Below are 14,080 nucleotides of genomic sequence, written 5' to 3'. Positions count from 1 at the left end.
ACCCCTTCGTCCACAGCATTGCCCTGGCCTAACTCTTACGCTTGTCGAGACATCCATGCCTGAATCCTGGAAGTCAGTCCAGTGGGAACATCTAGCTTTTAGGTTTTACTCCTCTGCTTTGGACTCCTTTCAGTGATGGAAGGATAGGCTTCTAACCACACTATGATACATTAAGATGTGTATTCTTGTGTGATAACAGTACACTCAACAAGCTGACACACTCTGCCTTTGATTACAATTATATGACCACCCAGAGACCTCAGAATTTTGTATTCCACCACAACACTTTCCCAACCCATAAAATGACTCATTTAAAAATATCATGTTGCCTCTATATAACTCCATGGTATGCCCACCATACTTGAATACTTGTGCAGATGTGGTCACCCCATCTCAAAAAATATATTTTGAAATTGGAAAAGGTTCAGAAAAGGGCAACAAAAATTATTAGGGGTATGGAACAGCTTTCCTATAAGGAGAGATTAATAAGACTGGGATTTTTCAGCTTGGAAAAGAGACGGCTAAGGGGAGATATGATTGAGGTCTATAAAATCATGACTGTTGTAGAGAAAGTAGATAAGGAAGTGTTGTTTACTACTTCTCATAACACAAGAATTAGGGGTCACCAAATGAAATGAATAGGCAACAAACAAAAGGAAGTATTTCTTTACACAACGCACAATCAACCTGTGGAACTCTTTGCCAGAGGACGCTGTGAAGGCCAAGACCATAACAGGGCTCAAAAAAGAACTAGATAAATTCATGGAGGAGAGGTCCATCAATGGCTATTAGCCAGGATGGGCAGGGATGGTATCCGTAGCCTCTGTTTGCCAGAAGCTGGGAATGAGTGACAGGGGATGGATCACTTGATGATTCCCTGTTCTGTTCATTCCCTCTGGGACACCTGGCACTGGCCACTGTTGGAAGTCAGGATCCTGGGCTAGATGGACCCTTGGTCTGACCCAGTAGGGCCATTCTTACGTTCTTATGTCCAAACTGAGAGCAACGCTCAATGAGCGGGGAACAAAATAGAACAAACAAAGGAAATCCTTTTTTAAGAATGTACTCCAAGGTATACAGCCTTATTTCTTTTGTACAACAGAGAACTGTCGTCTACAGCATTAAGACTCAATTCTGCTCTGACACTTGAGTTCATTCATGCATGCTGTGTGAGTAACTTATTTGACAAAAACACAAGGCACTGCAGTGTATTTGAGGGCAGGACTGAGCCCTTTGTGACAAAGGAGAGGTCAGAGAGAGCTTTATAAGTGGGGGAAGACAGTTACTGATGGTTTGTCTACATTTTGAGTTAGTGCATCCCAGTGGGGATGTAAATTCTAGTCAGCATCAGTGTGTCACACATTAACTGGCCCACGTGGACCTTGCTGGTGTGAACTATCTGTTCCCTCGTCCCCGATAACATAGTACCCAGGACTACATTTACACACACTAGCATGCCACGCCACCAGCAGGGTCCACACTGGTGCGTCAGCACATGGCACACTGATGTGGACTAAAACTGACACCCCAGAGGTGTGCACTAATACACCATGTAGAAAAGCCCCTAGAGTAGCTGGAGAGGCCATATTTTGGTCTTTTTGACTGGTTTAAAGTAAACAGTGAAGTGAGCTTCCAACACATACCCAGCACAGATGTTACAGGTTCAGATTCTGATGGCTGATTCTGGCCTATATCACTTGGGACACAGTGCCTCTAGCTTTATTCCAAAGCTTATGTGAAAAGCTGAAACTACTTAAGGACAGATAAAACATGTAGTTGCATAATAACCAGTTATTTGGAAATTTTGAAAGAAAGAGTGATAGGCTACCATAGTAGCTTCTGTTTCATGTTCTCTGTGTATATAAAATCTCCCCACTATATTTCCCACTGTATGCATCTGATGAAGTGAGCTGTAGCTCACGAAAGCTTATGCTCTAATAAATTTGTTAGTCTCTAAGGTGCCACAACTACTCCTTTTCTTTTCACAGCAGCCTTGTGACTAATCTGCACTGCCATGCTGGAGACCTGGATTTGATTTCTAGTCCTAGTCTTTTCTGCTTTCCGGGTCAGCAAAGATTGGGAGTGCTGCATCATACCATAGAAATGGACAAGGAAGAAGTCCCTGACTTTGTGAAATGCCAAGTTATTTCAGCTTTATCTAAGAAAGTGGACTGGGCTGGGCAGGTCAGGTTTTAATTTTTTTACATTACTATTCTTGTTTGAGTTTCTAACTATTCATTGTTCACACACCTAGAGTGGTTCTGGGAGGCTCACTGTATAAATTGGAAACAAACAAGAACTCTATCATTCAGAAGGATGAAAGGACTGAGTCAAAGGAGCTGCTTGCTATGTGGTTAAGATCTGCCGGGCAGACTCTAGTTAACCCTGTCCCCAAATCTTGGCTAACCTTGGTTGACAACGTGATAAGTTTCCACCAACACTACAAATTTGAATCCTCTTGTAATCAGGCCAGGTGACAATTGTGTTGTAACTGGCTCTCTTATAGCTGTGGTCATAGTCACAGCTCAGGGACTAGAGAGTGAGGAGTAGAGCAGGAGGAAAGTAGTGGGATCCACCAGAGATACAGTGTTTTCACAGTGGAGAACCTTCAGTAGAACTGAACACAATATCATACACAGAATAAAAAAATATTGTAACAAACAAAAACAACATCTGTACAGTAGCCTCCCAAGTGTCCATATTGCCCTCGGGCATCATGGTGTCAGAACCAGGGTTTAAATCATCTAAAGAAGGGACAAAGAAAGGAATCATTTGCCTTTCAGGTTGGGTCTATGCTAGTCTTGCATGGCAAGTTACCCACTGTTGCACTGCTGTTCGTGGATCTGTGCCAACAGCAGTAACAAGGGAGCACAAATGTAGAAAAGACACCTGCATTTTATCACTGTCATCTAACCCAGCTCAGAGTAAGTCTACAATGACAGGACAGTAAATATTTGCCTGTTCACATTAGCACTCCCCACCGTTGCTACCACTAAATGAGCTGCACCAGGGGAACTATGGCAGTGGAAGATTCTTTTGAAAAAGGCTAGCGGAGGCACAGCGTTTTATATTGCAAGTCAGAGAAAGCAATCCTGACCACTATGGTACACTGAAGCAAAGGGCATCTAACTGAGCACGGTGATCTGTGAGGTGTACTCCATTCTCCTACACAAAAACACAAAAAAGGGTATGGAACACGTAAACAATCCTCTCCTCTTTGTACAACCAACTAATCTATATATTGTCATTACAAAGATCAGCTGGAATGGCAAATGAAACAGATCAGCAAAAATTCTTGCTTCCTTTTGTTGTTCCTTTTACATATCACAAACTATCACTATACCGTGAGGAAGGCTTGGTGCAGTCATGGCCAAAAAAATGGGAAAAGTCATCATTTTAGTTTACGAAAGACAAAGTCATGGAACACAATATTTTAATTAATATTAACGTTGTCACAAGAAACGAGAAAATTCAAGTACATAAAACAAATGTACAGTTAAAGTTTAAAGCCATTCAATAATATTTACACGTTAATTAAATACCTCACACTTCAGTGTCTTAGATATTTAGAGAGCCAACATTTCAATGGGAGGTACATGCCTAACCTTCTTCGGTGCTTTTATAAATTCCACTAGGCACCTATCTGCATCTTTAGGTGCCTAAATACCTCTGCAAATCTAGCCCTGACTCATCATAGAGAGGGACAGAATGGGAAAACAGCACTGTAGCTCCAGTGCAGGCATCTGACAGAGTATGACTGAGAGAATGAGCTGGGAAAGAACCATCAGGCCTTCCAGGGAGTCCATCGACAGTAGCTAAGGTATTTACCCACAGAACCTGGATGCAGGCCTACAATGGAACTAAATGAGACAAAGTATGTCTGTAGATTCTTAACAGCAATGTGGTTCATCATGTATTATAAGATAAAGATGCCTCAGAAGCCTATATATGAGGCTGCAATTCCATCTCATGGAACTGGCAATATAACCATGGTCATCAGAAGCCCAAAATGTAATCATAACCTTATGTCAGCGTGGTGTACATTACTCCTTACATTTTACACACAGGGTCATAATCTTACGTCCCTGGTGCAATATACGTAGGCTTGACAGAATCTGATTTTTTTAAAGAATTCAGTGGATAATTTTGATATATATTTTTAAGCATTTTTAATTTTTTTAATCATTTTAATTAAATAATTGTCTGACCCACCCCATAAATTTAATGATAACAGACACTGAGATTCAAAATTTAAAGTTTTATAACCAGTAAAACACAAACTGTCAACATCACATGTCAAAATATACAAAGTAAATATCCATAAACTGAACTCTACTAAATTCTCAATCAGCATTTTTCTTATTTTGTCCATCTGCATATTCCTGTCATTGATGGAAATATTTTTCATTTGTGTGTGTATGTATGGCAAAATTGACATTTACCAATGAACAGCTCATCCTTCCAAGCCTAAATATACAGCTTAATGAGTATTGTATTTTAAGATGGCTACAGAGATAAGAGCAAATTGATTGTACTTACAGTTCCAGGCCTTGTGAAGTCAATACTATGTGCTATACTTTGTCTCATTTGATTGCTAAACAAACGAACACAGACACTTTGAAGATATTCTGGTGTGATCTAAAATAAAGAAACAAACCAAGCACATGAAATTACATAACATTTCCATTTGACTTCAGCCAGGTACTTGTACAGGAAGTCAATGTTTCCCAACCTATCAGTGGGTCACAGGAAAGTTCTAGATGGGTCTTGGACCCGGTGTGGAGGTGAGACCCTGCATGCGGAGGAGAGGGTGGGAAGGGGGAGCAAACCTGCCCCGTAATCACCCTGCAGCAGTGGCTTCTCTCCCCAGGGGCTGGGCCCAGTTCTGGATTTTGTGACCTGGCACATGGAGTCACAGCCCACCCACATTTGTCCCAGCCACCGTTCATGAAGGGGGATGGACAGGACAAACTTGAGTGGTGCTGCGACCCTTTGCACCAGATTGCAGCACCACTCACTCAAATTTGGACTCACTGCCCCTCCATGACGGCAAACCTGAATGACACTGCGACTCTGTGCACCAGGTCACAATGCCCAGAGCAGGGAGCTGGGCCCAGCTACATGGGATTGGAGCTGTCTCTGCAAGGTGAGCGCAGGGTGGATTCACTCTCTACCACCCTACCCTGGGGCTTCCCCTCTGCACTAGGCTAGGATTAGGGTTGCAGTACCAAGGTGGCCGATGTGGGTGGCTGGTGCCTCCTTGGTGGGGCACCAAGGAGCAGGAGGAAGCAAAGGATGCTGGCCTATGAATTTGGGGCCTCCTGACTAATTTGGATCCTGGTGGGGGGAGGAGGATGTCACAAAAAAAAAAAATTAAAAAAGAAAAAGACAAAATGAAGTTGGTGGGTCACCTTAGATTTGGGATAGCTCAGTGGTTTGAGCATTGGCCTGCTAAACTCAGGGTTGTGAGTTCAATCCTTGAGGGGGCCATTTGGGAATCTGGGACAAAAACTGGGGATTGGTCCTGCTTTGAGCAGCAGATTGGACTAGATGACCTCCTGAGGTCCCTTCCAACCCTGATATTCTATTAGTCTATACATGTTTTGGGAAACCACTGCAGTAAGTGGTTTTACAAGGAAGCGCCAAAAATGAAAATTCAACACATTAAAGTCTATGTACAAGTTTTCTTTTGTTAAAAGGGAAGTTAAACCAAGAATAAATACTAAAATGGCAATACTGCTGAGAATTATGAGGTAACAACTCACCATAACCCTGCCTAAACAAATGATAGAGCTCAAAGCATACACAGACAGCTATCCAGGAGAGAGAGTAAGCGCATGTCACGTACATATACATTTTTGTGCTTCATTTCATACAATTCTAATGTTGTTTACAGTGAGCTTTAGGGTTTTGGGAAAATAAAATCACAACAGCTCTGCCTCCCAGGGAAATGGCCATATGCTTCCTGGATATCGGGGGATTTGAGGGTTGGGATGTTCACACTTCATTCCCCCTTGCTGAGTATAGGGGCTCCTGTACGGGGATCTACCTGCCTCAAAGCAGCTGAAAGCTCTTCAGTAGCTGAGAAGCTTGCTCTTTCCTCTCCAGGGAACCCCAATTCGTGATATCTCTTAGACCCCGCCTAACAGCTGCAGTAGCAAGGTTCCTGAAGCCCTCAAAGTGTAAAACAACATTATTTTAAATAGTCCAGTTTGGGGCCACAACTGTATTGTTTGGTTTTTTTTACGAAGTGATGGGCAGGGACACACCAATGCTTTCAATCAGAACTAATATACTTCCATCATGATTCTATTCAAAGTTCAAAACCACCTTAAAAAGAAAAGGAGTACTTGTTGCACCTTAAAGACTAACAAATTTATTTGAGCATAAGCTTTCGTGAGCTACAGCTCACTTCATCGGATGCTTGAAGCGGAAAAGACAGTGGGGAGATTTTATATACACAGAGAACATGAAACAATGGGTGTCACCATACACACTGTAACAAGAGTGATCAGGTAAGGTGAGCTACTACCATCGGGGGGGGGGGGTGGGAGGGTGAACCTTTTGTAGTGATAATCAAGGTGGGCCTAAGTTAATTGTATCCTGTTTGCAAATTAATTTCAATTCAGCAGTCTCTCATTGGAGTCTGTTTTTCAAGTTTTTTTGTTGAAGAATTGCCACTTTCAGGTCTGTAATCGAGTGACCAAAGAGACTGAAGTGTTCTCCAACTGGTTTTTGAATGTTATAATTCTTGACTTCTGATTTGTGTCCATTTATTCTTTTACGCAGAGACTGTCCAGTTTAGCCAATGTCCATGGCAGAGGGGCATTGCTGGCACATGATGGCATCTATCACATTGGTAGATGTGCAGGTAAACGAGCCTCTGATTGTGCGGCTGATGTGATTAGGCCCTATGATAGTGTCCCAAAACCATCCTGAAGTCAGAGCCAGGGTAGAAACATTGATCTACAACTCAGGAGCACCACCAGCTGGACACATTTGGGAAGGATCAGATGATGCACTTTACTGAGCTTTGAGTGCAAAGGAAAACAAAAGTCAAAATAATAGCTCCTTAGCCTGACACAGATCCATGTAAGAACACAGGGAATATCACTTTGGACAGCACTGCACCAAGCTAGGGAATGGGAGCAACGAATGACTGGACATTTACTCCCAACTATTTTCAAAGCTAGTGTGATCAGGCACCTTTCCCATCCTGTTCTACAGCAAAGTCCACACACTGTGGCAGATCATAAATTCCTTTCATGGTGCCACTTTAACACTGCTTCGTCAGCAGAAAGCAACCCTAAACTCAGAGTCACCACAGCACCGGATTAACTCTCCTGTGGGCCCGGGGCTATTAGATTTTGTGGTTTCAGAGTAACAGCCGTGTTAGTCTGTATTTGCAAAAAGAAAAGGAGTACTTGTGGCACCTTAGAGACTAACCAATTTATTTGAGCATGAGCTTTCGTGAGCTACAGCTCACTTCATCAGATGCATACCGTGGAAACTGCAGCAGACTTTATATATACACAGAGAATATGAAACAATACCTCCTCCCACCCCACTGTCCTGCTGGTAATAGCTTATCTAAAGTAATCTTCAGGTTAGGCCATTTCCAGCACAAATCCAGGTTTTCTCACCCTCCACCTCCCCACACAAATTCACTCTCCTGCTGGTGATAGCCCATCCAAAGTGACAACTCTTTACACAATGTGCATGATAATCAAGTTACGCCATTTCCTGCACAAATCCAGGTTCTCTCACTCCCTCACCCCCCTCCAAAAACCCACCCCCATACACACACAAACTCACTCTCCTGCTGGTAATAGCTCATCCAAACTGACCACTCTCCAAGTTTAAATCCAAGTTAAACCAGAACATCTGGGGGGAGGGGGGTAGGAAAAAACAAGAGGAAATAGGCTACCTTGCATAATGACTTAGCCACTCCCAGTCTCTATTTAAGCCTAAATTAATAGTATCCAATTTGCAAATGAATTCCAATTCAGCAGTTTCTCGCTGGAGTCTGGATTTGAAGTTTTTTTGTTTTAAGATAGCGACCTTCATGTCTGTGATTGCGTGACCAGAGAGATTGAAGTGTTCTCCGACTGGTTTATGAATGTTATAATTCTTGACATCTGATTTGTGTCCATTTATTCTTTTACGTAGAGACTGTCCAGTTTGACCAATGTACATGGCAGAGGGGCATTGCTGGCACATGATGGCATAAATCACATTGGTGGATGTGCAGGTGAACGAGCCTCTGATAGTGTGGCTGATGTTATTAGGCCCTGTGATGGTGTCCCCTGAATAGATATGTGGGCACAATTGGCAAGTCTTTTTCCTAATTTAAAACAAAATGATCACAATTATGGCACTGAGGCTATTAACGCTATACTAAACTTGCCTTTTAATTAACATAAAGCCAGTTTGTGGTTACATTTCAGTCTTAAAACATGTAGAATATAGTTAAGTTAATTCAAAATAGCCTACTTCTTACCTTAGAACAGCTGTTATATTAGTTTCTTTCTGGGAGGGAGTTTGGGTACAGAAGGAGGCTCCAGGCTAGGGCAGAGTGTTGGGGTGAAGAAAAGGGTGAGGGGTGTGGGCTCTGGGAGGGAGTTTGGGTGCAGGAGGGGATTCTGACCTGGGGCAGAGGTTTGCGGTGCAGGAGGGGGTGCGATGTGCAGGCTCCATCCACGAGGCGCTTACAACAGGCAGCTCCCAGCTGGCAGCACAACAGGGCTCAGGCAGGCTGCCTGCCTGCCTGCCAGCCATAGCCCCACGCTGCTCCCGGAAGTGGTCGGCTGCTGGCACGTCTCCGTGCACCCCTGGGGGGAAGCATGTCTCCATGCGCTGCCTGTGCCACAAGCGCCACCCCCGCAGCTCCCATTGGCTAGTTCCTGGCCAATGGGAGCTGCAGGGATGGTGCTGGGGGCAGGGGCAGCGCATGGAGCCGCCTCCCCGCCAGGGCCGCAAAGACGTGCCAGCAGCCAGCCTCTTCCAGGAGTGGTGTGAGGCCATGGCATGCAGGCAACCTGCCTGAGCCCTGCTGTGCCGCTGGACTTTTATGGGCCTGGAGATCACGATCGACTGGCAGAAATTCCAAGATCGACCAGTTGATCGCAATCAATGGGTTGGTGACCTCTGAATTGTACATAATTATGGATTTATTTTTCCAGAGGCCACCCTTAGCCCGAGACCCTGGGCTGCAGCCCCTAAAACCCCTGCATTAATCCAGCCCTGGTCACCAGCCACAAGATGTTCACCCTAGTGTAGGGGGATCCTTCAGTGGCACAGAGCAAGTGTAGCGACTCCAACCTCCGCTCTCCCACAGCCAGCAATCCATGGCTACCTTAACAGCCCCTGGAAGCTACCGGTAGCCAGGATAATTAAGAAAAACCTTCAGGCTGTTCCAAGTTATATTGGAAGACTAGACCAGCACAGAGTCAGGCCTTGTCTATACTACATAATTAAGTCGACCTAAGTTTGGTGGCTGTATGTCGACCTCAGTAATTACTACAGTGGTTCATGTCCACATTATGCCCTCTCTGTCGGTGGTGTGCATCCTCACCAGAAACACTTCTACCGACTTAACTTTGTAGGGTACTGTGGGGCTCTGACAGCCGTGAGCCCCGCACAGGGCTGAAAGCCAACAGGCAACGTAAGTAACGTAGCGTCTAAACAGACACTGCCTCACCCTAACTACATTGACCTAAGTGCTACACCTCTCACGGAGGTGGAGTTATGAGGTCAGTGTAGTGGGCGAGTTACATCAGTGGGAGCAACACTATAGTGCAGACGCTTACAGAGTTAGGTTGAGGTAAGCTGCCTTACATTGACCTAACTTTGTAGTGTAGATCAGGCCTTAGGCCAGGCTGAAGAACAGAGACAGACTTTCAAGGACATCTTTGCAATGCCTCTACCCGAAATTGGGCTGTGCATTCCTGAGTCACAGATAGGGATCTGAGCCTCTTTGCACAGAGACAACTCCCCTTCTTCATGGGAATTTTTCTTTACTAACTAAGTTAACGTAACACAAAGTTCAGCTTGGGAGATGGAGGGCAAACACCCTTGCACCACCCAGATCCTAGGTTAGCCGGGAGACTGGTATAAACTAGAAACGCTCAGGGGGTGTCTCTAATTTAAAGCAGCCTCCCAAGGGCTGTCATGGGCTGTGCCACAGTCCATAATCTCCATACAATTGTGCGCTATGGAGATTCCCCCTTCCTACCTCTATGCCAGAGCCCACAAGGGGAGCAGCATAGAAACAATTATGCTTGCAGTATACTGTTCCCGAGCTGGGGTAATTCTATTCCAGCCCTTTGTGGCGCCTTTATCCTACCAGAGCAGCATGCAGGGACAAAGGGAGAATCTCTCCCCAAGATTTCCGTTTGTCTATTAAATGCATGCTGTACTTACAGAAACACTGAGCTACCATTAATCTTAACTTGCACTTCAGGCAGATTCTACTTCCATTTCCTAAAGCAGAACCATGTACACACTTGGGGCTTATCTTACCATCTTGCCATTGACTGTGGCCTCGAGGGAATCCACCAGCTCAGCAGTGACCCCGATGAGATTGTGATAGTCTACCTGGATTTTATTAAACCGTTTAAGGTAGGTCATGCTCCTGTGCTCAGCCTCCACCAGCTGCTGATGAAGCTGCTGCAGGATTTCTATGAAGAGGTTAAAAAAGAAAACAACTTATTCTTCTGATCAAAAAAGGCAGAAACACAGTTTTATTGCTTTGCAGGACAACAACTTTGCCTGCTGCCATAGAAATTTTTTTAGTCCCAAGATGGAGTTAGAACAAATTCACTTGTAGCTGTGGGCAATTCCCTCTTGTCCTATCCATTCAATGAAGCTACTATCACAATTACTTCTGCAGTTACAAGTTCTGTCACCACAAATAAGGCATTGTAATCCCCTGGAAGCATCAGGCCAGAGGATGCTGCTTAAAATAAAGGTGTAAAGAGGGGGAACCTGTTTCTATGTAAAACCTCCAAATAATCAGAAATTAAAGGAAATTCAGAACAAAATGTGTGACAAAGTGCAGCACAAACTTGATTCACTGAACTCTGGTTATCAAAGAATCATAGAACTGGAAGGAACATCGAGAGTTTCATCTAGTCCAGTCCCCTGCACTCAGGGCAGTACTCCTTCCTAGGTTGTCATTTCCCATTTTGTATGTGTGCAACTGATTACTCCATTTAGGAAGAAATACTTTGCATTTGTCCTTATTGAATTTCATCCTATTTAATTCAGACCATTTGTCCAGTTTGTCCAGACCATTTTGGATTTTAATCCTATCCTCCACAGCACTTGAAACCCCTCCCAGCTTGGTATCATCTGCAAACTTTGTAAGTGCACTCTCTATGCCATTAATGAAATTGTTGATGAAGATATTGACCCAGAACTGATCCCTGCAAGACCCCACTCGTTATGCCCTTCCAGCAGACTGTGAACCACTGATAACTATTCTCTGGAAATGGTTTTCCAACCAGTTTTGCACCCACCTTCTAGTAGCTCCATCTAGGTTGCATTTCCCTAGTTTGTTTATGAGGTCATGTGAGACAGTTTCAAAAGAAAAGGAGTACTTGTGGCATCTTAGAGACTAACAAATTTATATGAGCATAAGCTTTCATGAGCTACAGCTCACTTCATCAGATGCATTCAGCTTTACTAAAGTAAAGATATAACATGTCTACCACTTCCCCCCATCCGCAAGGCTTGTTACCCTGCCAAAGAAAGTTATCAGGTTGGTTTGACATGATTTGTTCTTAAATCTATGTTTATTTATCACCTTATTATCTTCTAGATGTTTGCAAACTGATTGCTTAATTATTTGCTCCATTATCTTTCTGGGTACAGAAGTTAAGCTGACTGGTCTGTAATTCCCCGGGTAGTCCTTATTTCCCTTTTTATAAATGGGCACTATATTTGCCCTTTTCCAGTCATCTGGAGTCTCTGTTTGGATTGTTTTGTAATTTGCATCTGCGTGCTGCACTCTCCAATCCCATGGCACAGTGAAGAGGCTTCCAGCTGGCTTCAACTATCATGGTCCCATTGCATCCAGCCAGCATCTGGTCCTTGCAGCCAGGGTTCAAGAATTCAGAGCAGAGGCAGACTCAAAATACAGTTTAGTCCCAAAGGATGTGACCCTTTGTTACCTCAAGCTTAGGCCAGTGCTTCTCAAGCTATCTGGTATGGGGACCAGCAATTTTTTTTTCCAATGTGAGCGCAGACCAGCAGCCAACGTGCCGGTCCGCGGACCACCACTTTGAGTAGCACTGGCTTAGACTATAATGCGTAATTCAAGTTACTTGAAACAACAAGAGGTAAAACATTTTCTAACAGAAGGGTTATTTTGAAGTTGGAGCTGTCACTTCAAAGACAAAACCAGCAAGAGGTGAAGGAGGACCCTTAATTGCTAACTCATGGAGAGCCATGGTACTTTGGCGGTAACATGAATTAACTAAGCATTTCCTGTAGTAAAATTTGTGATGACTATTTTTGTAAATACAGATGTGCAATGCTTTTTCTCTGTCCTAAATCACTATGCATTCTAGACTTAAAGAAAAAATGAATTGTACAGACTATAATTTTAAAAGCCCTCTCAAAATATCTAGTCATCCTTCTACATTACAACATTCATGGAATTTTACCAATTCCCCAATAATTCCCTGCAACTTCTGCCTTAGAAGCCCCTGGGGTGAGGGGGGGGGGGCAATTTCACCATGTACTTTGGCAGATAATTCCTCTGTCTAATGGACTTGGCAATTAGCAGAATTTGCAATTACAGTAGAACCTCAGAGTTATGAACACCTCGGGAATGGAGGTTGTTCATAGCTCTGAAATGTTTGTAACTCTGAACAAAATGTTATGGTTGTTCTTTCAAAAGTTTACAACTAAACATTGACTTAGTAAAGTTTCATAGCGGTATTATGCAGAAGAAAAATGCTGCTTTTAACCATCTTAATTAAAATGAAACAAGCACAGAAAGTTTCCTTACGCTGTCAAATCTTTTTTTAAACTTTCCCCTTTCTTTTTTTTTAGTAGTTTACATTTAACACAGTACTGTACTGTATTTGCCTTTTTTTTTTGGTCTCTGCTGATGCTTGATTGCATACTTCCAGTTCCAAATGAGCTGTGTGGTAGACCAGTCAGTTTGTAACTCTGGTGTTCATAACTCTGAGGTTCAACTGTATATCGTACCCATATTGACCACAGAAAATAATTCCACTTTTTCTTTTATTTATACTCCTTCTACAACAAAAGGGATAAGAAGGTACATTAATGGGTTACATTTCTGTTACATTTTGTTCTTTCACATCCAATTGCTTTTGGGGTAAACAGAACACCAATACAAACTAAACAACGTTATTTTAAATTTTAGTTTTCAAGCCTAATCCCTAGATCCCTGCTCTCAAGGAACAGCAGCAATCTGTATCACACTACTGACTACCAATAATGGCTTAAACATACAAACAGAGGATGGGAATTTGAAATTGCATGGCACAGTGGACAGGGTCACAAGCCAACAAAAGCTATAAAATCTGCTGGCGGGCCACGAGACAGTTTGCTTACATTGACCATCGGCAGGCACGACCACCCGCAGCTCCCAGTGGCCACGGTTCGCCATTGCCCACCAATGGGAGCTACGGGAAACGGCGGACAGCACGTCCCTGCAGCCCGCGCCACTTCCTGCAGCTCCCATTGGCCGGGAACAGCGAACCGTGGCCACTGGGAGCTGCGGGTGGCAGTGCCGGTGGACAATCAATGTAAACACCGTCTTGCGGCCCACCAGCGGATTCCCCTGACAGACCGCAGGTTGCCCACCACTGCCTTAAAGGGAAGCAGAGGAACTCTACAATTATTGCTGATGTTTTTATTTGCTAGAACGTATGTTTTAAAGTAGCTAGACACTCAGCCATCTTTGCTCCTACGGTATGAAGATGGCATCTTACTTATCTGTAAAACAAGACTGAATACTTACTGTGGAACTAGCTGGTGAAAAATTCCCAAAGATCAACTTTACTACAGCACATTTAACAGAACTAGGACTTCTTTTATCAGA

General features: G+C 43.7%; 1 protein-coding gene across 1 annotated transcript in view; it reads right to left on the bottom strand.

The window, feature by feature from the left end:
- ARMC9 (armadillo repeat containing 9) overlaps nucleotides 1-14,080 on the bottom strand; it is a 105,788-nt gene that overhangs the window by 68,722 nt on the left and 22,986 nt on the right. The window contains exons 8-9 of the mRNA XM_077826107.1: nucleotides 10,522-10,679; nucleotides 4,540-4,638 (exon numbers count right to left, since the gene is read on the bottom strand). Of these exons, the coding sequence (XP_077682233.1) occupies nucleotides 4,540-4,638; nucleotides 10,522-10,679 (257 nt within the window). The remainder of the gene's footprint in view (nucleotides 1-4,539; nucleotides 4,639-10,521; nucleotides 10,680-14,080) is intronic.

The sequence above is a fragment of the Eretmochelys imbricata genome, chromosome 9, assembly GCF_965152235.1.
Source record: "Eretmochelys imbricata isolate rEreImb1 chromosome 9, rEreImb1.hap1, whole genome shotgun sequence".
Classification (NCBI taxonomy): domain Eukaryota; kingdom Metazoa; phylum Chordata; order Testudines; family Cheloniidae; genus Eretmochelys; species Eretmochelys imbricata.
The sequence above is the reverse complement of the archived record's forward strand: the minus strand, read 5'-3'. Positions and strand labels throughout refer to the sequence as shown.